Source organism: Callospermophilus lateralis, chromosome 5 (assembly GCF_048772815.1).
Source record: "Callospermophilus lateralis isolate mCalLat2 chromosome 5, mCalLat2.hap1, whole genome shotgun sequence".
NCBI classification, from domain to species: Eukaryota; Metazoa; Chordata; class Mammalia; order Rodentia; family Sciuridae; genus Callospermophilus; species Callospermophilus lateralis.
Window position 1 is genome coordinate 148,432,269 of NC_135309.1, and position 26,485 is coordinate 148,458,753.

General features: G+C 31.1%; 1 protein-coding gene across 3 annotated transcripts in view; it reads right to left on the bottom strand.

The window, feature by feature from the left end:
- The window catches only part of Rictor (RPTOR independent companion of MTOR complex 2), a 114,595-nt gene that overhangs the window by 21,405 nt on the left and 66,705 nt on the right, over positions 1-26,485 (bottom strand). For all 3 annotated transcript variants that reach the window (XR_013091449.2, XM_076857402.2, XM_076857401.2), the window contains exons 8-25: positions 23,811-23,980; positions 19,510-19,577; positions 18,471-18,538; positions 14,344-14,426; positions 13,090-13,177; positions 12,475-12,565; positions 12,307-12,373; positions 12,099-12,179; positions 10,258-10,358; positions 7,858-8,023; positions 7,483-7,584; positions 7,322-7,368; positions 6,171-6,306; positions 5,586-5,785; positions 4,769-4,895; positions 4,305-4,469; positions 4,070-4,146; positions 3,600-3,678 (exon numbers count right to left, since the gene is read on the bottom strand). Coding sequence is in view for 2 of the 3 variants with exons in the window: in XM_076857402.2 (XP_076713517.2) it covers positions 3,600-3,678; positions 4,070-4,146; positions 4,305-4,469; positions 4,769-4,895; positions 5,586-5,785; positions 6,171-6,306; positions 7,322-7,368; positions 7,483-7,584; positions 7,858-8,023; positions 10,258-10,358; positions 12,099-12,179; positions 12,307-12,373; positions 12,475-12,565; positions 13,090-13,177; positions 14,344-14,426; positions 18,471-18,538; positions 19,510-19,577; positions 23,811-23,980 (1,916 nt within the window). In the remaining variant the exon portion in view is untranslated. The remainder of the gene's footprint in view (positions 1-3,599; positions 3,679-4,069; positions 4,147-4,304; positions 4,470-4,768; positions 4,896-5,585; positions 5,786-6,170; positions 6,307-7,321; positions 7,369-7,482; positions 7,585-7,857; positions 8,024-10,257; positions 10,359-12,098; positions 12,180-12,306; positions 12,374-12,474; positions 12,566-13,089; positions 13,178-14,343; positions 14,427-18,470; positions 18,539-19,509; positions 19,578-23,810; positions 23,981-26,485) is intronic.

The following is a 26,485-nucleotide window of genomic DNA, read 5'->3' on the forward strand; positions in this document are numbered from 1 at the left end:
GCCAGAGAGTGAATAGTTTTTGTAGGCCATATATCTGTTAACCCTACCAACTGTCATTTTAGAGAGAAAGAAGCTATAGGCAATACAGAAATAAGAATATATGCATTTTAAATAAACTTTATGAACACTGAAATATAAATTTCATAAATTTTCACTTGTCACAAAATACTATTATTCTTTTGATTTTTTTCAATCATTTAAAGATAGAAAAACTATGCTCAAAAGGTCACACTAAAACAGGCAGTGGACTCTATTTGGCTGGGAGGTGGGTCAAAATTTGCCAACCTCTGACTAAATAATGATCTCAGATAAAAACTGTCTCAATAAAATAGGAGTAAACTAAAGGAAGAGAGTCATGTTTAACCAAATTTCTGAAACCAATCAATCTCTAATTAGTACTATGAATGATAGTGTTTCTCTTAACTCTAGAAAAAATTTCATCTTAGATACTTTGTTACTGTGATTACACAAGCATCTATAGGACACTTACATGTGGCTGAAGATACTAAAATCATCACAGTCCATTAAGTAACCAACCTAAAAAGTTGACAGCTACCCTAAAAGTCAGCTCTCTGAGTTAGTTGACAGACAGAACGCAAAAGTGACTTCTTCCCTCCTATCTTCAAATTTACTTTCACAGTCCTGTACACAATCTTCAAACTTTCTCACAGGAAGAGTTTTCTCTACTTTTTACAGACAACTCTCTTCACATCTGTGCTTTTGATACATTCTATTCTTTGCCAAGAATCCATTTCATCAACTATGTCCCCTTTCCTACCGTTAGTCTCTCCTCTCACTAGGTCAAAAAAATTCTAACTTCCTCACTCCTTAAAACAAAAATTAAGATTTAAACAGTCTGCCTACTTTATGACCTGCTCTAAACTACTGAAGGAAATCAAAAGTAGAAAGAGTATAATGTTCAAGCTTGGGGATCTAGGATTAATTAGCATATTCTTGTCAGCCTCTCACAAATCAGAAATGACAGAATGTATTTCATAGGACTGTTGTGAGGACTGCATAAAATACTTAAAAAGTGCTCAGTCCAATGGTAAACAATGTTTTCTTTCCTTTCTCTAATTAGAAAGTAAATTACATTAAACTATGGTTTTATACTTTCCATTACTGCTTAAACTAAATGTTTCTACAATGCAGCACATTTACAATTTTTACTAAAATTGCTATAGTAAAATTCACCAATGATCTAATAATCTAATTTAACATCCTGCTTTACAGTTTTCATCTAATGTGACTTCATTGGCCTCTCCTTCCTGAATCATCCTTTACTGATACCATTCTTTTTTTGAGGAGATGGGGTACCAAGGATTGAACCCAGGGGCACTCAGCCACTGAGCCATATCCTCAGACCTATTTTGTATTTTATTTAAATACAGGGTCTCACTGAGTTACTTAGCTCCTTGTTTTTGCTGGGACTGGCTTTGAACTCGTGATATTCCTGCCTCAGTCTCGGAAGCCACTGGGATTACAAGTATGCACCACGCTATAACCCTTCTTCCTAATAATTTCTTCCCATTGTCCCTTTCTTTCCCTATTAAGCCAGGGTGTTCTCTGGGGGAAAATGCTGTCTTCTCTCCTTTGTGCTCTGATGCTTTCTCTAGTGACCTCATTCATTTCATGTTTTAACTACTACTATATACTGTCATCTTCTATACATATCTAAATTCCAGACCCATATTTTCAAATGTATCCTGGCTACCATCACTAGGTCATCCCACAGAAAACAATTCAACATATTCAAAATTCACTATCCTTATGCTACAAACCACTTTTTGTAATCATGATCTCTTAATGATGATCCATTATAATTCTGTCATTAAATTAGAAACCTTGTAAGTCAAACTGGAATCCTCACTCACTTATATACAATCAATCCACAAATCCAGTCTACCTTATTTTTAAAATGCCTAGAAAATGTATCCTTGCCTATCAACCTCAGTAAGAAGTTTAGACCCTCATCAATTCTTGCTTATACACTAGTGTCAATATTCCTAGACCTTTCCTTTGATAATCAGACTTCCATTTCTATGCTGCAACCCATCATGTTTATAAAGCACAGTTCTGACCGTGGTAACTATTTAAAGACTTACATGATTCCCCACTAGTAGAAAATTGAATCCCTTAGTATGATTTAATGTAGCTTGAAAAATTTTACAAACTAGTTCTAATTTACCATTCTAGCCTCATCTTACCATTACCCACTGGTTCTAGCCCTGACTACACTGGAATATGGTTTTCTTCACAAGCTTATGAAGTTTCAATAACCTATACAGATTTATTCTGTCTCCTCTTCTTGAGTACTCTTTTTACAATTTGTTTGCCTATTTACTCCTCAAGACTATTTAAAATATCGCATTCTCCATTGAGCCTGTCCAACTTTTGTTTTGCTAGTCCCTAGTGCAGAATCATTAACCTCTTCTTTGTGTTCCCTTGTACACTTGCATGTGCCTTTATTATGCCCCTGCTACCTGAAAGCATCACACCAAATTTGCTAAATAATTTCCTAATTTGTCAAATATGGCAATCAATTTCATCATGTTAATAGGTTTAAATGTCTTCTATTTAAAACATAAAATTATCACTTGTTATTTCAGCTCCTTAATTCATCAATTATTGAGACTTCACACCTGAAACTGAATGCTTTAAAGTTTTAGGAATTTTCATTTCCTTTTTTTTTTTTTTTTTACTCATACTAGGGATTGAACCCAAAGGAACTCTCCCACTGAGCTACATTCCAAGCTCTTTTAATTTTTTCTTTTGAAAAAGGGTCTCACTTAGTTGCCCAAGTTGGCTTTAAAGTTGAGATCCTCCTGCCTCCAGCCTTTGGAGTCACTGGGAACACAGGCATGCACCATCATGCCTGTCTACTTTAGTACTCTTAATAAATAAAAATCTATGAAATATGGATCAATACAGACAATGTAATAAACAAAAACTATTTAAACAAAGGAGAGGAAAGAAATGATTAATGGTTTTAAATGATGAAAATCTAAAAATGTTTACAATGGTCTAGATTATTTTGTTCATGGGTTTTCTAAGATGCTTTAACAATTTATAATGCTACAAACAAAATAATGAAGCCACAGGGATATGCCTTCAAGCTACCCCGTTGTTACCTGGTTTCCCTACTACCTATGACAATAAGAACTTTGTTCTGATTCATGTAAAGTAACATCCTAAAATAAAGCTTAATTAGATGATTACATCTGCTTAACTAGAATAGTTTTCAATCTTCCTTCATTTGGAAAATCGTTTTAGTTTTAGCATAAAAGCACACATGCAAAGTTGTAGTCTGTATAAAGGACCCAAGGAATAAAAGAAATAATGGTAAAATAGTGTTGACAAATTACAAGTAATACATAAAATCAAATGAATTTAAAGTGAAATTTCAATAAGATACATAAAGTCAACATTTCACTATAAAAGAAATAACTTCACTTAAAAATGGCTAAATAGAACTTGACTTCATATGAATATTTAAATATTTAATCTCATTAGTTTTAAAACACTGATGATATTTTAAAAACCCTCTAAATTTACAAATGCATTTCTCAGGATGAAAACTTTATTCAATAAGAAGTTACCTTCTGCCATTTTTCCAACTGTTTTGCTACATAACCTCTTTCATTCAAGTAGGAAAACCCTTTTGGAATGGAGAGAAATCTGTAAATTAAAACAAGACATAATTTAACAAAGGGTCCAGTAAAATATTTTTAAAGAGCTAAAATAACTCAAAAAATGTGATTAAAGAGATAAAAGATTTTAGGAAAAGCTACCCTTTAAAGTGAAAAGATCAACTATAATTTACCAAAATATCAATTACAAATGTTTTTTCAATCTTTGAAATACATATAAACCTAATCACAAAGACGATGTCATGAACAGAGTTTCAATATTAAAGAATGGGTACAATTAAAATAGGCGTATTTCAGAAGATAAAAGGTAAACTCTTTCAGAGTACTGTTCCTATTCAGATTTGAATCCAGCTTTAACATACACTACCAAAGAGAAGACAACAGAAAATATAACCACAAAAGATTTACTTAAAATTTACCTTAGGAGGAGAAGCAAACCCTTGTCCCCAAGGTGAGATAAAGCTGGCTTCATCTGAATAAGAGCATGAAGATTAGCCTAAAAGAGAATATTATGTGACAAATTAACATTTATATAAAGATACCATTCTTTTTTCCAAAATGTATTATGTATTTTCATAAAACTGTCAATTAAAATCAAATATTTTAATAGAAATTCATGTCCAAGTATTTCATTATTTAAAAATGAACCTTCACCTTGTCTTCACAAGCTTCGTCAAGGATATCCAGGGCTTCAGAAGAAATTGTTTTGTTTTTATCATGTAGCTGAGTTACTAGTAACTCAATCCCCCAATTATTGAAGAATTCCACATTAGCTCTCAATAATACCCTCAAGTGTTTTGTTGCATATAACCTGCAGGCCTATAAAGATAAAAGGTTAGAAAGAATGAAATTGATAGTCTAATCCTTAACATCAATATTTATCTATTACTAGTAAAATAACATACTTTTCTTTCCATCTAAGAGCTTCATACTATTTGATTTAAAAAATATATAATGTGTGTACACACACACACACAATGTGGAGTTCTTCAGAGGAACTAAAATTTTAAAGTACACTGAATTCACATCCCGTATTCTTAGAATCTATAATTTTAGTTAGTCTAAAATTTACAAAGTATCTGTTATAAAAAATACAGTTTTATTGACTATGTACTCACATCAGTAGCTGCTGTTAGGATTTTCGATAGAATGACTCTAGCTAATCCATCTCTGCTATAGTCCAAGCTAGAAACAGTCAGTTTTAGCAAGTGATCTTGATTTTTCAAGGAGCAAAGATTTAAGAGGCTAAAAAAACGGAAGAAAATAATGAAGGTTACTAGAAATTACTATACTGACTCACTAATTTAACAAATTTTTACAGCTTTATTGAAATGTAGTTGAAAAATAAAGAATATATAATTCATATATTCAGGTATACAATGTGATGACGTGATATTATATATTCCTTGCGAAATGATTACTACAATGAAATTAATTAATACATGCATCATTATAATTCTACTTTTTTATGTGTGGGTAAAGAAGTATAAATGCAAGTCAACAAATATTTTTAAATTCCTAATATCAATAAGCATTTGTAAAAGAAAACATTTAATGTCAAATATCATGTAAAGCTAATTTACAATTTTTTAAAACAATTAAAACATTTTGATTTTTAAAAATAAAACCAAACACATGTATACAGACTAAAAAGAATAACATATATCCACATTAAAAATAAAGTTTAGGGTCAGGCTTGGTGGCGTAAGCACACAATTCCAGCAGCCCCGGAGGCTGCAGAAGGAGGATCAGGAGTTCAAAGCCAATCTCAGCAAAAGCAAGGCATTATTCAACTCAGTGAGACCCTGTCTTTGAATAAGAACACAAAAACATGCTGGGGATATGGCTCAGTGGTTAAGTGCCCCCGAGTTCAATCCCTGGTACTCAAAAATAAAAGTTTAGGTACATGCTATAACAAAATCTAGGGATGCTCACCACTGAAATACACTGCATTTTTCTAGCATTTTGACTCCATGAGGGTGACAAGAAAGTGTTCCAATAAATAAAAAGTAGTGTTGACTAAGAGTAGTCAATAGACCATTATTTTGAAGACTTCTTTCAGGTTTCATTCCAGATGAGGCATTGAGCCACTGAACAATATCCTTTACAAGATCTTCTAAATATCCTTGCCCATCCTACAACCAAAAAAATAAAAAATAATCAAGTACAAAAATTTAATAACAACAATGAGTTTCTAATAACAGATAATAATCACTGAGCACTTGTTGTTTTCAATCCCATTTGACACAACATTACCTATAAATGGATATATTCTCCATTTTACAAAAGAGTAAATAAAACAAATCTCATAGAGGGCAGATAACTGTTCAAAGTCTCATTTCCAGCTAATTATTAAGTTGGAATTCAAATCTAGGTCTCATCTGGACTAATTTCTTATGTTTCTAAATATATCCTTATGTCTACCAAGAAATAAAGCCAAAACAGAGGGTGGTAATAGTGAGAGAAGAGGGACAAATTCAATTAAAAAAAAATTGCTCTGAGAATATTCAGAGTGCTTACCTCTTCAGACTCAAGAAGAAATTCTGTAAACTGGCAACCAACAACTGTGAGCTGCTTGGACTTGGCAAAATCCAAATCCAGGTTGGCATACAATTTACTGCTGGGCTTATAAAAATAAAGAAGTCTTCTCACAAACCTAAAGATCAAAATAAAATTAGCAAGAAAGTGAGAAACCAAAAAAAATTTGAGAATTTTCACCAAAGATCATGCAGAATATATTTGGTCTCAACTACTGGGGCAAATGGTTAAAAAACTAAATAAACACATTTGGTACATTTCATCAAAAAAATCTTCAAAGTAAAGAATGTCTTTAAGGAATAAAAATTTCACAGGCAACTGAACTTATGGACATAATTTGTAATGTTTCAATAACTTTCAATACTGGGTTGGTTGTACTCTCCCTTCTAGTTTAGCTCATTTTAATTTCATACATTACAATCTAATCCAATAGTGGCAGCCAGGTCCAGGAGTTAGGCAAACAAATTTCAAAAAGACATCATATCTGTTTTCAAGGAGTATGAAAAGTTAATACTGAGCTTCTCAATTTCAGCGTAATTTTTATGTTCTGTGTATTCCTAAGAATTTGATATAGAAATTAAGTTACATATCATGAGAATGTGAACACACTGAAAAAAATGCTAATGACAACTTCTCAAATACAAAGTAAGACCCTCTTATCCAATGATATTAGTATTGGATCAGTTGGTTAGCTGAAATTCTGAAGTAAAAACACATCGAGAACAGCACAGTAGTCTGAAGTGTTGAATATGCTATGACCATTAGCATGTTTTACAAATGGTATGGGTTAAAGAGAGTGTTAAGACCAAGAATATATAACTCTTCAAAGTCTGACATAAGTAAAAGCAGATATTGTATATTATATTGCCCTCATTTGATACCCAGTTAAGACCACTACATGGTCGGTATTAATCCAAGTTAGGAAAATTATCTCAACAAATTCCTCTGATTCAAAACTAAGAGAATATACATAACTAGAAAAAGAATTAGCTGATGTGTTTTGATTAATTAAAATAAGACCACACATAAAATGCATGTATGCATCTATTAAAAACAAATTATTAAAATGTATGTATCTTTAAAACACTAATTACTACTTTATCTGAGTTCTTTATATAATAGTTTTTACATACCTGTGCAACTGTTCATCTTTATAGTTCCTTAGATTTACATTTGGCCACTAGAAAAAAATAACACGTTACATGTATTTATCAACTCCTAAGCACATAACTGTGACAAATTATGATTAATAATAAAGACAATCCATACTTCACCATGAAGTTTCTTGTCATACCTTAAGAATGGTCCCTATAAGATTCCAATTCCATTCAAGATTCTCTTTATGTTGAAGGACTTGACTATCTCTAAGGTTCATTAAAAGAGCTTCCTCTGTGTCCTAAAAATCACCACAAAGTAATAGGGCTAATTAAGGCCAACTGTCCTCACATCAGAAAACTAAGTTCAAATTTTAAAAATAAAAAGAATTTATTTTTCATTGAAGAAGAGATCCTCAAAGTTTTTAATCTTAAAAAGTTACGAATATCCAGTTCTAAACTGTCTAGTCATTGTAAAACTAGAAATCTGAAATCCATTTTACAATTGAAATAGCAAAACTAAAACAAGTAAGTACAGGTATACTAAACTTCAGGGGTTAAGAATTAGCCAGTACCTTAAGAACAAATATATCTTTCTGAACTCGAAGATATTGATCCCGTTTCTGATGTGTTGCCATGGCTTTTTGAATTATGTGATCTAAATGAAGGCTGTAGGGCTTAGGTCCTCGTTTCTTCATTTCATGGAAGCGTTTTAAACAGTTCAGTGCTGCACTGGCTCGCCTAACAAGAAAAATCAATTAATGCTGCAGGAAGATAGGCATATTTTTAAAGCAATCATTTTGATAACTGTTATAGTTTGGATATCCACTTGAAAGTGATTTTAGGGTTACCTAAAAGCCTCACAAAGGCTTGCTCCCCAATGCACTAATAGTTGGAGGTGAGGCTTTTAAGAAATGACTGGATCACAAGAGCTCCAAATTGATCACTGGATTTATTCATTTGATGGACTAATACTTTGAATGAACTATTGAGAGGCATGGAAACTACAGGAGGTGGGACCTGTTCGGAGGAAATAGGTCACTGAGAGCATGTTCTGAAAGGGTATTTCCTGCGCATGGCTCCCAGAGTCTCTATTTGTGTTTCCTTGCTGCCATGAGCTTAGTAGCTTTCCTCTGCCATGCCCTTCCATCATGATGTTTGTCTCATCTCAGCCCAAAGCAATGGAGGCAGCAGACAATGGACAGAAACCTCTATTAACTGGGTGCACAAAATCCTCTTCCAAGTTGTCTTTCTCAGGCATTTTTCACAGTAACAAGAAACTCACTCATTAAAACTTGCATAATTCAGGGATAGGTTATTGGTAAAAGTGTGAAATACTAGGTCAAATTTGAAACACAAAAGATTGACTTATATAAAGAAACACTGATTACTTAGACTCAAACATGTACTTATTAATCTCTTCTTCTAAGGTGATAGGCCCCTCTTACATAATGGTTTTAAGACTTCCTTTTGCAAAGTCAAAAATTTAGTTTTCTATATTTTCTTATAAAAGTTTTAAAACTTTTTTATGTATAAGTCCTTAAGCAAAAAAATCACTGTCAAGTGGATTATCAGGTGAGGATGCAATATAATTTCACTGTATTTAATATAATAAATGATCCAGTATCAAGTGAACAGTCTCTATTTTCTGTATTTATTTGTAATTATACATAGTATCTTTGTAACCATAATTTGATCTATAGTATAAGTCTACCAAATTTTAAGAAAGCACATTTTTCCATAATGAAAACTACATTGTGTACAACCAGAGAAATGAAAAGTTGTGCTCCATTTATGTACAATGAATCAAAATGCATTCTGTTGTCGTGTATAACTAATTTGAACAACAACAACAAAAAGACAGCTTCAGATTGCTGCTATCTCTTAAGCATGTAATCTTAAGTCCCTAAGGAGTTTTCTATTCTGATTGGTTATTTTACTTAATAATATGTTCCCCTGATAACATCTAAATTGGCACAGCATCTTCAGAAAAATATAAATGCAAATGAGTTTTCTATATAAAGTCAAAAGAACACCATGAACACTTTGAAAGGTACCATTACTGACATTAGCCTAAAGTCAGAGCTGAGCTCATCCTTAATGCTTACGATACAGTTTATAACATAATTTCAGTTTACTAAGTAATAGTATTTTCATTGACAAAATTAATAGTTTATTATTTATTTATAGAAAGGTCCATATGTGTACTTTTATATTAATACAGCTAAACTAATTAAACGTCTGAAGAATGTATTATAACTATTAATACAAATCTATAGTCTGACTAGCTAATGAACTACATTTCACTATTATCAAGAAAAAAATATCTACATTTAATAACAAAACACATAAAGACACACCTATTAGACATATCTTCACCAAAAATTTAAAGTAAAAATCCTATTAGCACTTCCCATTTAGATCCTGTACCTTTTATACTATTACTAGCACTAAAATTCCAATACAGCTGTAGTTATATCACCATTCTTTTGTTTATAAATTCTCTATTTGCAATATCTCTTTCTATATTAAGAGGTCAATTGACTGCTATGCCTGTAATAGGGGATACTAAATTTCAACATTTTTAACCACACAAGTAAAAGAGTATACTGGTAGACTTTGTGATTTAAAAATTTGAAATAATTCATATACATTTTAAAAAGAGCTTAAATTGCTGCTTGAAACATAAAATAACTGAAAAAATTCTCAAATAACATCATGTGATAATAAGCTCCATATCTAGAAATATAAGGGAAAAAAGGTGATTTTACTACACTATTAATACTTTGTATTTTAAAATACAAATTATTAAATATTTGAGAATTATTAATTTTACCCAATATTTATAAGGCTTCTCTAAAGAAATCTAAACATAACCTACGTATACCACATTTTTTTTAACAAAAGAACAGAAAGTAACCTAAGTGAAGATTAAATACACCAAACATAAGCTTTGCAGGAGCTCTGATACTTACAGTCTCTTTTCCTTGGGGATATCAAAGGATGCAGCCATATTCATCAGAGTTGGCAAGCAGTGCAAATGATGGCTATGTGAATGAGGAAGAATTGTGTTTGCCTGAAATAAAACATGAGATTTTTGGAAAAAGAAATAGTTTACATTATAAATTACTTGTAGATACTATATTCAAAACCATTGAAAACTATAAGGTTTTTAATTAAATCAACATGATTATTTTCGCAATACTTATCATTTTATCTTATCTACTTTTATTAACAATGAAATACAAAAAATATACAGAAAAATATTAATAAAACCACTGATTTTCATTGATTCTTTATTAAATTATGGCTTTTAAGTGGCAGTCAATTAACTCCATTCTTAAGTGATCTGAAAGAACTATATATCAAAAAATTATAGAACTGTACTTAATTTATGTTAAAAACAACATTTAAAATGCTACATGCAATATCAAAACCTATGAGTTGACTTCTTAAGTTTTAAATAACACTTCTCAGAATAGGTTTGTCTCAATCGTTAAATAAGAAACTTACTAACTTCTGCTTTCCAAACAAAATCTCACACCCAACCTGCTTTCTAGCAATGAGGATAGGTAAGTTAATTAAATATGGAAGAGAAAAGATGTAAGAATGATACAGAATGAACTAGTAATGCTACATTTAAAATTAGCCAGCTTTTATGTTTCAAGAGAATCACAGAATTCTGGAATATGACCAAAAGGAAAGAGATAAAATTTATAAAAGCAAATAATTCTGGATATTGATTCCTTACAGGAAATGATTTCATAAGAAATAGTATTTAATTCTTTCATAGTTTGAAGGAGAAAAAAACAAGTAGCTAAATAATTCACTGATCAAAAAAAAAAAAAAAGACAACATTAACCTCTGTTTAATTCTCTTTTGTTTTACTCACATACATAGGCTAGTTGCTATGGGGAAAAAATGTGGCAGCAGAGAGAAAACAAGGGAACACAAGCCAAAACAAAACAAATCTCTGCCAATAAAAACAAGCCATAACATAATTTTTAAAAGATTTGTCACTGGATCACTTTTGTAATGAATTTGAAGTGATTCTTTTTAATTACTATTTTACTAAGTGGTAAGTGACCCAGAAATACAAATTAATATTACATATAGCATGCAAATGAGCAGAGTTCCCTCCTTGCTTAATTTGTTGAAGGAATGATGACATTATTTTTCTAGCTTCTAATAATACACAGCAGTAGTAGTAGTAGTACTAATGGTAGCTAGTATCAGAAAATCATAGTGCCTCCCAGCCCCAACTAAAAGGATTCTCTGAATCTCAGATTATAAATTTACCAGAAACTCTGATGTCCAAACAAGGAAATTATAGAATATTTTTGCAAAAAGTATTCTAAAATTCAGGCATTGGCTATAATGTACTGATTAAATTTCTACATGACTGAAATAATATTTATAGATTTTTAATTTCAATTTCTTGCTTTTTGGGTAGGAAATCTTTCTGAAAGCAACCTAGTTTTTTAAAGGACTAAAATATCCATATCAAAAATGAGTATAAAAATATTAACATTCAGTAGTTGGTATTTTCTATATTTGTTCCATTTATAAAATTAGGTGATATACTTAATTTTTTGAGTTAATATAAAGCAAGTGGTTGATTTTATAAATTATAATATTAAAAGTATGAAACATCAAGCTAGGGTTGTGGCTCAGTGGTAGAGTGCTTGCCTAGCAAGTGTGAGGCCCTGGGTTCGATTCTCAGAACCGCATATAAAAAAAGGCCCATTAACAAGTAAAACAAAAGTATATTTAAAAAAAAAGAATGAACTATATAATCAGAAGTTGCTAAACTTACCATATGTAAAAGCTCTCCTAGAAGGATGGTAGCTCTAACTGAGATATGATCATCACTGTTTGTTATCACTTCGACCAACCCCTATGAAAATTAAAATACTTTTGTAAATTAATATACATGAGCATATTCATGCATCAGATGTGCTTTTCACTCGGAAAGAATTCTGGTATAAAATATAAAATAAATAAAATAAGTGTGTAAGTCTTACTTCTAAAAGTCCATTACGAATAAATGCAGAGAGTATCAACGCCAAATAATTATCCATGAGATCTGGCCTGGAGAAAAAACAGCATAGAATTAATTTAAAGAATGTTTCATATACTACACAGTCTTATATAAAAACAGTGGTAGTAATAAGTTTATATTTAAATTCTACCTGGATCTGGCACGATGAGGAAGAATGGTTTTTGCCTCAGCTGCCACAAAGCCATCTGAAAGCCTCCAACTGTCTTGGAATCTTCCTGGATCTAAAGTTGTTAAAATGACATAGTTAAAGAAGATTAGATAACACTGAAGCACTTCAGGTAACTATAGAATCATCAGTCAACCAGACTATATCAAGAATTTCAAGGAGTTCTCTGGTTAAGAAATAATACACGCAAAAAGATATACACAAAAAACTATTTATGTAAAGTGTGAACACCTAACTTTATTTTGGAACTTAGTTGTCATTTGGCTAAAATAAGATAAAAATTAGATAATCTAAGAATTACATAGGTTTCTGTCTTTTTTTAAAAAAAAATTCTTGGCCTATCTTTCTATTAAGTTCATTGCTCACTTATAAGAGATAGGATGGTAAAGAAGAAATTAAAAATTTCATGGTTTTAGGAATCTGAGGTTTCATTTTTATGTTATTTTCAAGCCACAATTATGCACTAACATAAAAAATGATGTTCAATATTAGTATTTCACCTTTTAGGTATTTCGTCTCCATTAGATAAGTCACTTTAAAGATTACAATAAATAGGTACAAATGCTCTTCAATACTTACCTACACTGAGAAGTGCTTCTATGAACTCCTCTGTTACAGCAGGTAGAGGAAGACGAAATATATCATAAAGCACTTCAAGTAGACCTCGCTATAAGAGCAAACAAATACGGTTACTTATTTTTATGAAATAAATCTTTATTCAAAGACTTACAAAAATCCTGTTCAGAGAATTAAAAAATAAATAAATAAAAACAGAACTATTGTTATTTTGGAAAATTAGTGTATCAAGCCTATATTAGAGACGTGATAACTACTGAATTCTTACTACATACATCATTTAAACTTTTCAAAAAAAATCTTTCCCTATTGTACAATAAAAACAGATTCCATGTTCTTTCCCACCTATAAGGCAAGAAGTTAACTGATGGGCTGGTGTGTGGTTCAGTGGTGAGCACTTGCTTAGCCCTGGGTTTGAGTTATGATGACGACAACAACAACAAAGAAGAAGGAAAAAAAAAAGAAAGAAAGAAAAGAAAAAAAGTTAACAAAATAACCCCACTTTTTGGTTCCTTGCTCAGAGATTTCTCCATTTACAATCATACCTTTTCATTTTTATTATCTAAATGCTTTTTATTTCATAGTTTTAACAAGGCACAACTGAACAAAATTTTCTAGTATTTTCCAATTCCAGGTTTGGTTCATACAGAGGAAAAAAAAAAAAAGAAAGAGGTAAAAAGAAGGAATAAAATAAAAAAATCAAAACAAAAACATTTTAAGAGGAAATGAAAGGAATCATTTGAGTTAATTATTTTCTCTTCTAAATTCAATGTGCTTTTAGCTGTTTAATACAAATTCCCTTCAAGTCAATAATTTACAGATGTCAAATAAATCAATATATAAACAAGTCAATTTCAATTGAAATCACCATCTTCAAAATAAAAACTCATAGTATAAATACCTAATATAAATTTCAAGGCAGATAAATATACATTTGCTTTTTGCTAAATGTATTTCTGTAGTGTTTGAACATTTTATAATAAGATAATAATAACCTTTTTATTTGCTTTCATTATTAATGAATGAAGCATAATTAAATATCAATTTTTAACGTAATCATCATTCCTAACAGCAGTATTTTCAGTGATTGCTATGGTACTTAGGGTTTAACTAAGTATTAAATACTCATGTATTTTTAAAATGCTCTCTGATACAAATTAACAATGAGGAAAAAACATCACCTGAAATAAAAAAAAAATAATCAATTTCCTCTATTAAAGGTCCAGGAATAAAACAATCACAATAACTTTTACCAACCCTTATTTCCATATTTGGTATGCAAAGTACTCCAATTAGAGACTGGATTCCAGAGTTTCCAGGTTTACATAAATTAATAATACCTTAGGATGATAAAAAGAAAAAAAATCAGACATAAATTTCAAAAATAATCCTATAGTAATGTGTCTTAACAAAATATGCAACATTTTTCCAAGCTAAATTATACTACTATAATTAAAATCATGTAAGTGAAATCCACTATAATCATTCTGTTATTTCCCTACGAATTAGAGACTACCAATAACTTTGTACACTTAAATTCCTTCTTCAATTTATTTTTCATATCCAGAAATTGATAAAAGCCCTGTTGGCTGTGGACTCCTTTGGGAGTAAGACCTTAGGAGAGAATAAGACAATAATGTCTGACTCTATTTAATATGCCCCAGTCTAAAGTAAAAAACTGTATGACATTTGTTAAAGTTTAAATCTAAAATCTATTGAATAAACAGAAGAGTGTAAGCAACAGTTTAAATAATATGAATAAAAAGTTTTAAGTTACAGAACTAAAACAATTTTGAACAAATTAAAATTATTTATCACAAAAGACATGTAGGAGCCAGCATGCTGGCACAGGCCTGAAATCCCAGCAAATTGGGAGGCTGAGGCAGGAGGATTGCAAATTTGAGGCCAGGCTCAGCAACTCAGCAAGGCCCTAGGCAACTAAGGGTAACTCTATCTCAAAATAAAAAAATAAAAAGGGCTGGGTGTGGCTCAGGGTTTGAGCACCACTGTGTTCAATTCCTGGTACCACAAAAAAAAAAAAAAATTAAAAAGTGACCAGCCAACAAATGCTGATCATTAGTCATCAGAGAAATTCAAGTAAGATAGTACTTGTTATGTGAGGTGTCTCCTCAAAAGCTTACATTGAAGACATTGCAGGAAGGGTCACAGGAGAAATAAATGGCTTTTAAGTGTCTTGTCCCAGTCAGTGAATTAATCCCCTTAGGGATTAACTGAGTGGTAATTGAAGTGGTAGGGAGTGGCTGGAGGAGGCTGGAATTGGGGCATGGCTTTGGGGTATATATTTTATCTGGCAAGTGGAGACCTCTCCCTCTCTGCTTTCTGATCATCATGTGAACTGCTTCCCTCTGCCACATTCTCCTGCCATGATGTTCTGCCTTACCTCAAGCCCCGAGGAATGGAACCTGCTGTCTGTAGATTGAGACCTCTGAAATCATGAGCCTCCAAATAAACTTTTCTTTCTCTATGATTGTTCTAGTCTGATCCTTTGGTCATACCAGTGAAAAAGCTGACTGAAACAGTACTACACACCTACTTACTAAACTTGCTAAAATTAAAGATAATACCAAATGATAATGAGGATGCCAAGCAACTGCAACTCATAAATATCACTAATGGGAATATAAAACAGTATTTTATACTGAAGAGCTAATAGTGTACATGCTGAAATATTTAGAAGTGAAAGGTATTTAAGATGGACTGATGAAGGCACAGAGGAATGAAAACAGACATGTAATAAAACAAATACATGGAATGCATACATGTGTGATCACTGTAAAATTCAAATTTTTTGTAATAAAATAAAACATGTTTTGGAAAAAGTCATATAGGATTGTAAAGTTCCCTGTAACTTCTAGTTAAGCATATACACATTGAGTATCTTTTATCTGAAATGCTTAGAATCAGAAGAGTTTCAGATTTTAGAAATATTTGGACTTCTGAATATTTGCATATATTTAATGAAGTATCTTAGTTATGAGACTCAAGTCTAATCATGAAACTCATCTGTTTTATTCACATAGTATGAAGGTCATTTAATACGGTATTCTTAGTATACTATTGTTTTGACCATGAATCATCACATGAGGACAGTTATGAAATGTTCCACTTGTGGTGTCATGTAGGTACTCAAAATCTTTGGATTGTGGGGCACTTCCAACTTTGTGTTAAGGATGTTCAATCTTCATGTACATGTTTATGAATAATCTATATGTTCTCTTTGGATTCAGAATCAAAATTCAAATTAAAACATAATATGTAAAATTATTTGTTTAAATCATCAATATGGTATTTCTCAAACTCTAAGAGATGATAAAGGATAATGATTTAACTACAAAAAACAAAGTTATACTGAGTTTTGGAGTAAGACAAAGTTAAGCTTGGCAGGATGACTGAGTTCGTTTCTATGTTGAATGTGTCTGCCAAAGGTTCATGTGTCAGAAACCTAATCCCCAACTTTATATTGAGTATCTGGAGGCAGGGTCTTTGTGAGGTAATTAGGATTACTATGAGGTCAGGATGGTGAAGTCCCACAATGACTTTATGAGAAGAGGAAGAGAGACCCATGTTAGCACACTCACTGTCTCACAATGTGATGGCAATACCATGCTCTTGGACTTCTCAGTCTTCAGAATGGTGAACTAAATAAACCTCAACTTTTTTACATGTTACTCAGTCTAAGTATTTTGTTATAGCAACAGAAAACAGGTTAAAATAAATATAAAAAATATATATAACTATTAGATCCTTATAAAATCCTTTATCTATAAATATAAAGGCAATGAAAATAGGCAGCTTTGAAAAATAGCATGGCACAGCTTTTTACCAAGGTATTTAGAGGACAGAAGTCCCTGGAAATATACTGGTAAGGGGCTAAATCTATGGCTGGAATAAACATTTGGATGGAAAAAATATTTTTGTCAGGTACAGTTACTGAAGTACACAGAAATGCTTAGGTAAATTGCTTAATTCTTTCTAGGCTATTACATCAATTATTCTATGAAACCAAGAAGGAAGAGGTAATTGTTAATAGAAAATAATGCAATGGTGGTATTATTTCATGAAAAAACATTTGCCTTTTATTCCACAGAAATTGATAAAATTGGTAAAATGCCTATTCTCAAACTTCTTAAAGAACTTATTTGGATATTTATGACACGACATTATTATTTATTATTATTTTTTAATATATGGCAGCAGAATGCATTACAATTCTTATTATATATATAGAACACAATTTTTCATGTCTCTGATTGTATACATAGTATATTCACACCAATTTGTGTCTTCATATCTGTACTTTGGATAATAATGATCATTACATTCCACCATCATTAATTACCCCATGCTCCCTCTCTCCCCCTCCAATACCTCTGCCCTATCTAGAGTTCATCTATTTCTCCCATGCTCCCTCTCCCTATCCTACTATGAATCAGCCTCCTTATATCAAAGAAAACATTCGGCATTTGGTTTTTTGGGATTGGCTAACTTCACTTGGCATTATCTTCTCTAATTCCATCCGTTTAAGCGCAAATGTCATGATTGTATTCTCTTTTATTGCTAAGTAATATTCCATTTTGTATATATGCCACATTTTTTTTTTATCCATTCAACTATTGAAGGGCATCTAGGTGGGTTCCACAGTTTAGCTATTATAAATTGTCTCAGAAGATGATGTACAATAAATCAACAAATACATGAAAAAATGTTCATCATCACTACCAATTAGAGAAATGCAAATCAAAACCATTTTAAGATTTCATCTCACTCCAGTCAGAATGGCAGCTATTATGCATACAAATAACAATAAGTATTGGGGAGGATGCGTGGGGGGGGGATGGTACTCATACACTGCTGGTAGGACTGCAAATTGGTGCAGTCAATATGGAAAGCAGTATTGAGATTTCTTGGAAAATTGGGAATGGGACCACCATTTGACCCAGCTGTCCCTCTCCTGGGTCTATACCCAAATAACTACATTATTTTTAAGTAACAAATTTTAGTTACATATCTAGCTAACGAGAGTTTTGCTTTTTTGAGGGGTGTGTGTTTTGATGAGTGGGTAAAACACCATGCTTAATTTTTCTTGAATTGCCTCTTAATTTTTCTTGAACTAGCACAGTGACTTAATAAAAAGTTAACATATATGTATACTGAATAAAAACTAGTTGTTTCCTATTCACTATTACAAATTTTCCCCACTATATTTTAATTATTTTATATGAATTCTTTGGTTCTAATAACAATGTGTAAAGTAAGACAACATTAAAATTTAAATCAGATGCAGCAATAATAACTTAACTTTTGAAAAACCAGTCAAGTTTCTCTTCTTGGATGTTACGGACTAGTAATGTGGAGTAACATACCTGCCCATGACCGGAATGTTGCAATAATTCCCATTTTACTGGCTAGAAACCGTGCTTCTCTGTCTTCTCTGTTTAAAAGTGGGGAAGAGTATCAAAGGCATATAATGTTAAGGTAAAATGAGTTTTTGATGCTTCTTTATCAGAATAAGAGCTATCACTGATGTTTACATATGAAATTAAAAAAGATGCTAAGAGAAAAGTTATCTACCCCAAAGCCAATTACCCAACTATAAACTGTACTTCTATTTAAAATTCAGTACATAGTTAAAAATAAACTAAAAATTTTGCTGTTCCTATTCAGTTCTATATTCCCTGCCTTTCTGAAAATTATTTTTAGATGAGCTTTATTTTAGTGTTAGAAATCTACTTAATAAGCATCTGTCTTGCAAGGCTGCCCCTTAACACAGAAAACTACCTAGGAAATCTCTTTTATTGCATTCTCTTATTCAAAATTCAAAGTTCTTGCCCCAAACTTATTTGAGCATTTCCGATGAGCAAGATGAATAATCTATATAGTCATTTAAATGTTATTAAATAACTAGATGATATTATTACCAACTACTTCCTACAATTATGTAACCAACTGTCTAACAATAGTTAAGACAATTAAGCAACAGATCTATTTATATTTGTTAAACATTTTTCATGGTAGACTTATTGTCTGTTTCAATGATTTACAACAATCTGATAACTCTAAATTTATGCTCCTCCAAATATCCAGATAGACATTGGCCTACTATTATTTCATTCTCTAAGGGATGATAAAGTAATTATGCTAAAAATACATACAATACAAAAACCAAGATCTAGGTTTTACATTGAATTATATCTTATTTTTTAATAAGAAATTAATCTTTAAATTTCCAAAGATTTCTTTTACTTTTTATAGCAATGATGAGAAAAAAGCCGTATAATTCAATGAAATAGGAAATTCATTTAAATTCACACTTCTCTAGTTCTATATGAAATCAGGCAAATATAAAAGCTTTAATATTAACACATAACATTTCATAAATTATTAGGAACCAATGGTACTTACTTGAGCTGTCCTTCAGCAGTATCTGGACTATGTCTGTAGTGAAAATCAGTATAGGGTGCTAAAATTCGCTAATTAAAAAAAAAAGAAAGAAAGAGAAAAAGGTAACAAAAGAGCATGAAGTCTTTTATTATAAACAGCATTCAACCTATAAAAAGCCTAAATTAATTTTTCTATCTCTTTAATTGGGTTTATTATTTAAACTTCCTTCTTAAAATTCATCAAGATATGATAGGTGACTTTTCTAAGTAAAAACTGAATTTCTGAACATTTAAATTGAAGTATAACGTAGATCAAAAAGAGTACACAAAAAGTTGAATAAAAACAGTATTTCCTCTAGGTTGAGTTGGTAATTACTTTGTTTCAGCACTGTAAAGAAGATACTCAACCACAGCTAGTTGACTTTCTCCTTTGAAGGAAACTACTTTTTTTTTTCCCTCCAGTGATTTTTCACTATCTTGAGTTTCGACAGTCTTACATGATGTACCTACATCTTTTTCCATTTTGAATCTCTCTCTTTTTTTTTTTGAGCTTTATAATCATGAAGCAATGCTAGTTTTACAAACTGGGTCTAGGCCATTGTTGCTTTGGTTATTTGCTTCTATCAATTTACTCTTTTCCAAAGACTTTTTTTTTTTTTTTTTTTTTAACATACAGCAATAATAATGTCTATTTTATTCTGCTGTCCTTCCTTTCCCCCCATTCCCTCCCCTCCCATCACTTCTCTCTACCCAATCTAATGTGACACACTTTTTTTTCCCCCTCACATCGTCATACATGTATTCTATATAATGATGAGGGTCTCGTCTCCTTCCATCTTCCGTGCAATTCCCCTTCTCTCTTCTTTTCCCTCCCACCTCTCTTCCCTATTTAGTGGTAATCTTCTTCTCATGCTTTTCCTCCCTACCCCATTTTGAGTCACCCCACTTATATCAGAGAAGACATTTGGCATTTGTTTTTTAGGGACTGGCTAATTTCATTTAGCATAATCTGCTCTAATGCCATCCATTTCCCTGCAAATGCCATGATCTTGTTATTTTTTAGTGCTGAGTAATATTTCATTGTGTATAAATGCCACTTTTTTTTATCCATTCATCTACTGAAGGGCATCTAGGTTGGTTCCACAGTCTAGCTATTGTGAATTGTGCTGGTATAAACATTGATGTGGCTGTGTCCCTGTAGTATGTTGTTTTTAGGTCTTTTGGGTATAGTCCGAGAAGAGGAACAGCTGGTTCAAATGGTGGTTCTATTCCCAGCTTTCCAAGAAATCTCCATATTACTTTCCAAATTGGCTGCACCAATTTGCAGTCTCACCAACAATGTATGAGTGTTCCTTTTTCCCTGCATCCTCACCAAAGAATATTTTTATTCCTTTCACTATGTTTATTTACTTTCCTTTTTTCTGTTTTACTCTAGATATTTACTCATCTCTTTCAGTTTACTATCCAAATATCCTTGTTCAAAATGAGTGTTCAATTTCACTGAATTTTGAATTCTAGGTATTATAATTTTCACAACTAGAATTTCATTTGATTACTTTAATAGATACAATTATATCGTGAAGTTCTTCATTATTTCACTTTTTTCTTCTTCTTGAACAAATTGCCATAGTTGTCTTAAAGTCTTTCTTCTAACCTGAATTACCTTTTTCTTCTAACTTGAACTATGTATTGTCTATGGAATGTTTTATCTTTGGGGTTTTCAATCTCTATGGTCCTGTCTTTTTGTAGTACTACACATTTTGACTATCTGACACTGTGCATTTTATAATAGAATCCTCCTAGTGATGTTATACTCCACCAAAAAGGATTTATCCTTTCCTGCCAGATAGTAGATTAAAACAGCTGATCACTTTATACTAATGACCAACTGAGTTAAAATTAAGCTATGCTCTCTATGGCAATTTTGTTAAGATTAAGTATTAACTTTGGCCTTCCTGTGTTTCTAATTATGTCCCTTCAGTGCTTTCGATAGAGCTCATTGAGTACTTTTCTCATCAGAAGTAAGAGATTGGGATTTTTTAAAACATATTTCAAAAATTATAAACTGAGATCTTCATCTAATTATTCAGATAGCATCAAGAATCTGGTAAATACCAAGAACAGAAAATTAGCCATGAAATACCCAGTTTTGTCATTTTAGCACCTGCTTTCTCTGATTCCACCAAGAGCCTACCTGGATTTTCAGTGTCCAATTACACCCTAAACAACAAGTAACTCTAGGGGAAAAAAAGCTCTTGTATATTAGTGTAAATTCACTAGAACAGAATAAAAAACTTAAAAAGGGATATTAAAAAATATTTAAGTTAATTAACATCTATTTTTAACAGGAAGACCATCAGGGTCTACCAACAGAGGCAACAGTACTGCAAAATGGTTATTCTGCTGTTAGTAAAATTTTATTAATTTAGAATGAAAATAAAACTGATAAAATTCAAATGATATTAAAAATAGGATCATATTATCTCAATAGCAAATGCAATGACAAAGATAATAAAAGTCGAAGATGATGATAAATAATATCCAAAGTAACCAGCCTTTACTGAATATTTATGATGCTCCAGTACTCTGTAAGGCATTTTAGACAAATCAGAATTAATATAGGTAAAGTACCTAGAATACACTCTTACTAATTATAAACTTTACATGAGTTCTACCTGCTGTTACTACTATTATTATTATTTATAGCATTTAATTATTATTACTTATAGTATTTAATCATCACAACAATTTTTTAAGGTTGAAAACCTTAACTTTCATTTTACCTATGAAGAAAGCAGGTCCAAGACAAGCTAAGTAACTTGCCTAACATCATAAAGCTAGTAGGGCACAGAGCAAAAAAATAAAACCTGATATGTATATCCTAAAATCTGTCCTCATGTTAAGGAGAAAAAAATGATATTTGTGGTTTTACAGAAGAAGATATAAGCAAAGACAGTAATGTATTTAAAAATCAACAAAATATTTAAAGTTTATTTCATTTATATAAGGGCTTTGCTAATTTGTTATGTAATACATAGGACTAAAAACAGCCTATACATATTATAGTCATCTTCAATTTTAATAATACAGCTTTTCTACAGGAAAAAGAGAAAAGATTAAACACACTACAAAATATCAACAATACCAGTGTATTCTTATGGAACTATAAATAATGTGTTTGAAATCACTTATTAAGGAGACTATTTTGCTTACATGTTAGTTAATGACATGGGCTAATATCAATTTTATACTATGAAGTGTTTCTAAAAATAGTTTTTAAAGCTGGGCACATCAAATGCTTGTATTCCCAGCTACTTGAGAAGCAGAGGCAGGAAGATTACTTGAGTCAGGCTGGGTAACAAGACATACAAAAAAAGGAAAAAAGCAAGGAAGGAAAGCAGGTCCTAATAAGACCATAACATTTAAGATAAGTTTCCTAAAATGATTTATAAAGACTAGGTAGGGTATAACAAATCTTTTATACCTTACATACTTTCATACCCAAATACAAATAAATCTTGATTTAAATTTACTGTGAATACTACCTTTAATGGGCAATGTAGTACATTCAGATGAATAAACTAAAAATATAGTGATAATTCTTATTCCAATCTCCACTATATATTTTTAAGAGTACACAGTAGTCTTATTAGACTAATTGTAAAAAATACTGTGTGAATTAGTAAAAACTTAAAAATAGAGTACTATGAAAAAAATATATGAACATACTTTCTTTCAAGTTGTATGATAGTTGCTAAAAACATGCTTCAAAATTCTGAGAATTTTAGTATGGTTTAATAAATAAATAGTATATACTCAAACACTGCCAACATACTAAAATTCTTAGAAATAAATGGTACTCCTGAATAGGTAAATGTCTTAATGTAACCTTATTTATTCTTTTTTTAATTAACTTCTTAAATTTATATATGACAGTGGAATGCATTACAATTCGCATTACACATATAGAGCACTATTTTTCATATCTCTGGTTGTATACAAAGTACATTCACACCAATTCGTATCTTCATACATGTAGTTTGGATAATAATGTCCTTACTTATTCTTAATTTGCTCAGCAAACTTTTCATGGATAATACAAAAATAAAATTTGTTTTGCATGTCAATGAAATATTCCCGAGAATAATATATTCAATTCATTCCAAATGAAGAAGTTATAAAATAAGGGCGGGAATCAACCAGTTTTGGTTAACATAGGTTGGAAGAGTAATGTTGTTCTTACTATTAACTTCAGATTTTCAAAGTAGAAGTACACATTTAAAATAATTTTTTAAAACTAGAAAGGAATATTGAAGTTCCTACCTCTAATTCTACATCAGCTCGCACATATTGTCGGGTCTTTGGATGATTAAGGAGGTGCAGAATTGTAGTAATGAGTGCCTCATTAATTCGACTTAATTGACAATCAATCACATTTTTTAAGATGGTGTTTAATCCACCTCGAAGGGCCACCACCTCTGGATTCTGAAGTGCTAAAATAAAAGAGAAAAACTTACCAAATTATATTGGGGGTAATAATAAAATTTACTTTCAAATCTAGGCTTTTACTTTAAAATTTAATTTTGAATCTGAAAAATTTTCTAATTCTCCATATTTAACAAAACACACACACACACACACACACACACACACACACATACATACACGTGAATTCAAGCATTCAATACAGTTTAATACACACACTCTTTAATAACTAGGGATGTCCAGAATTCTTATTCAAAAGACTAGAAACGGGGCTGGGGATGTGGCTCAAGCGGTAGCGTGCTCGCCTGGCATTTGTGCGGCCCAGGTTCGATTCTCAGCACCACATACAAACAAAGATGTTGTGTCCGCCGAAAACTAAAAAATAAATATTAAAATTCTCTCTCTCTCTCTCTCGCTCTTTAAAAAAAAAAAGACTAGGGACTTTGTTTTCAGGTGCATACACAAATGTGTGTTTTAAATACATTCAGGACTTACATTTTCATTTTCAATCTGTCAGAAAGTTGAGTTTCATTAAGAGGATAAACTCAATTTTTCTCCACAAGTTTAATCAATTATCCTAACATGTTTCTCAAACGCTTTTTTATACTTAACTATATACTAAGGGTTTTTCCCCCCACTATATCAGGGTCTGTAACTCTTACTCTTTTTCAGTTTTTCTCTCTTAAAAACTTAGGTTAATGTTTTTTTAAATACATGGAATAACTTTCCCTTCTTCTTTAAAAAAGTTTTTCATGGTTTGTGGTGAATTTTAGAAATATATTTTTCCTATATTTTCCAAAAGGAGGTATAACTGCATACAATTAAAATACACAAATATTAATAATACAGTTCAATACACAATGTCTATATTTTTGAAATCAATACCCCACTCTAGGATCAGAATTTTCTATATATATATATATATATATATACACACACACACACACACACACACACATACACACACATATACATACATACATATTTAGTTGTTGATAGACCTTTATTTTATTTATTTTATATGCAGTGCTGAGAATCGAACCCAGTGCCCCACACATGTCAGGCAAGTGTACTACCACTGAGCCCAGCTCTAGGATCAGAATTTTCATCATCCTATAAAAGTTTTTTTGCACCATTTCTCCCTCTACTGCAGACAACCACTGCTCTCATTCCTAGACTTAGATTAGCTGTGACTTCGTGAGAATCAATTTGACAAACTCAAAAGAACCACCTAAACACACACAAAAATCATACAAATTTGATATTTCTTAATTTCTTTGTTTTCTACTTTGAAAATAGTACCATTTTCCTATCCCATTTACTTCCAAAATAAATCCATCAAATCTATATTTTCATGATTCCATTGTATTAAAATTACTTAAAAAAGTTCTGTTTTCACTGGATTCAGTGTTTTCTAAGTATATATACAGTAATACTATCTTCTTTCTAACATACTTTTAATTTATTATTTTGCCTTGCAAATAACTAAAACTTTTTAAACAATGCTAATTAAGAGTAATAAGGGTGTAGTATCTGAAGAGATCTACTACTGAGAATAACATCAAGTGTTGGTTAGAGATAAAGATTCTAGAATGTTCACAACGTAGGCATCTAATTATTTTACTTAAATATATGTATGGATATATGTATATCTGTGTGTATATAAGAATTACTTCTTGTTTTTTTAAAAACAAAGCTATACTGATAAATCTCTTTGGAGGCAATCATTTTATCAGTTTCCAACTACTTCTATAATTTTTGAGGTAGCCTTTTTTTCTACTTTTGAATAACTGGAAATCAATATTTATCCTGAAAACTCATTTATCTCAATAAGTTTTCAAATACACATATATTTAAAAGTATTTTTTAATTAAAAAAACTCATAAATACCATCTTTCTCGTTTCTTTTTAATCTTCTGATCTTTGAGTTTTCCAAACAAAATATAAATGTGTATTTCACTATTTTCTTCTTTCAACTATTATAGGTTAGGTTGAATAATCTATTATTACCTAATCAGAGTTATTTATTTTTTGTTGCTTTCCTTCTGTTTTCTAAGGAAGTATTTTTTTTTCTTCTTTTTCCTGTTCCTTGGCTTTTAGTGATTTACTATTTACTTAATTATAAAAAAAACATTTTATATGATGACCCATTAATCCTGAGTATAGCTTTCAGGGGATCCCATATAGTCAGATTTTTATTATGTTGTAAACTTTCTTAATCAAATTTCTAAATTTGTTGCTAAACCAAAAGATACTGTAGAAAGCACTTTAAAATATACAATGGTAGGATTTGGCTTTCTTTAGCTTAAACTTTTTTTTTTAATTAATTTATTTATTGGCCCAAGAGGAATGTGACCTACACCATTCCTATTTTAAGTAGCAGAAAACATGTCATCTCTTATTGCCCTTAAAAATTACACTTATTTTGGCTGGTATTATAGCTCAGTGGTTGAGTGCTTGCCTAGCACTTGTGAAATGCTGGTTCAATCCTCAGCATCATATAAAAATAAATA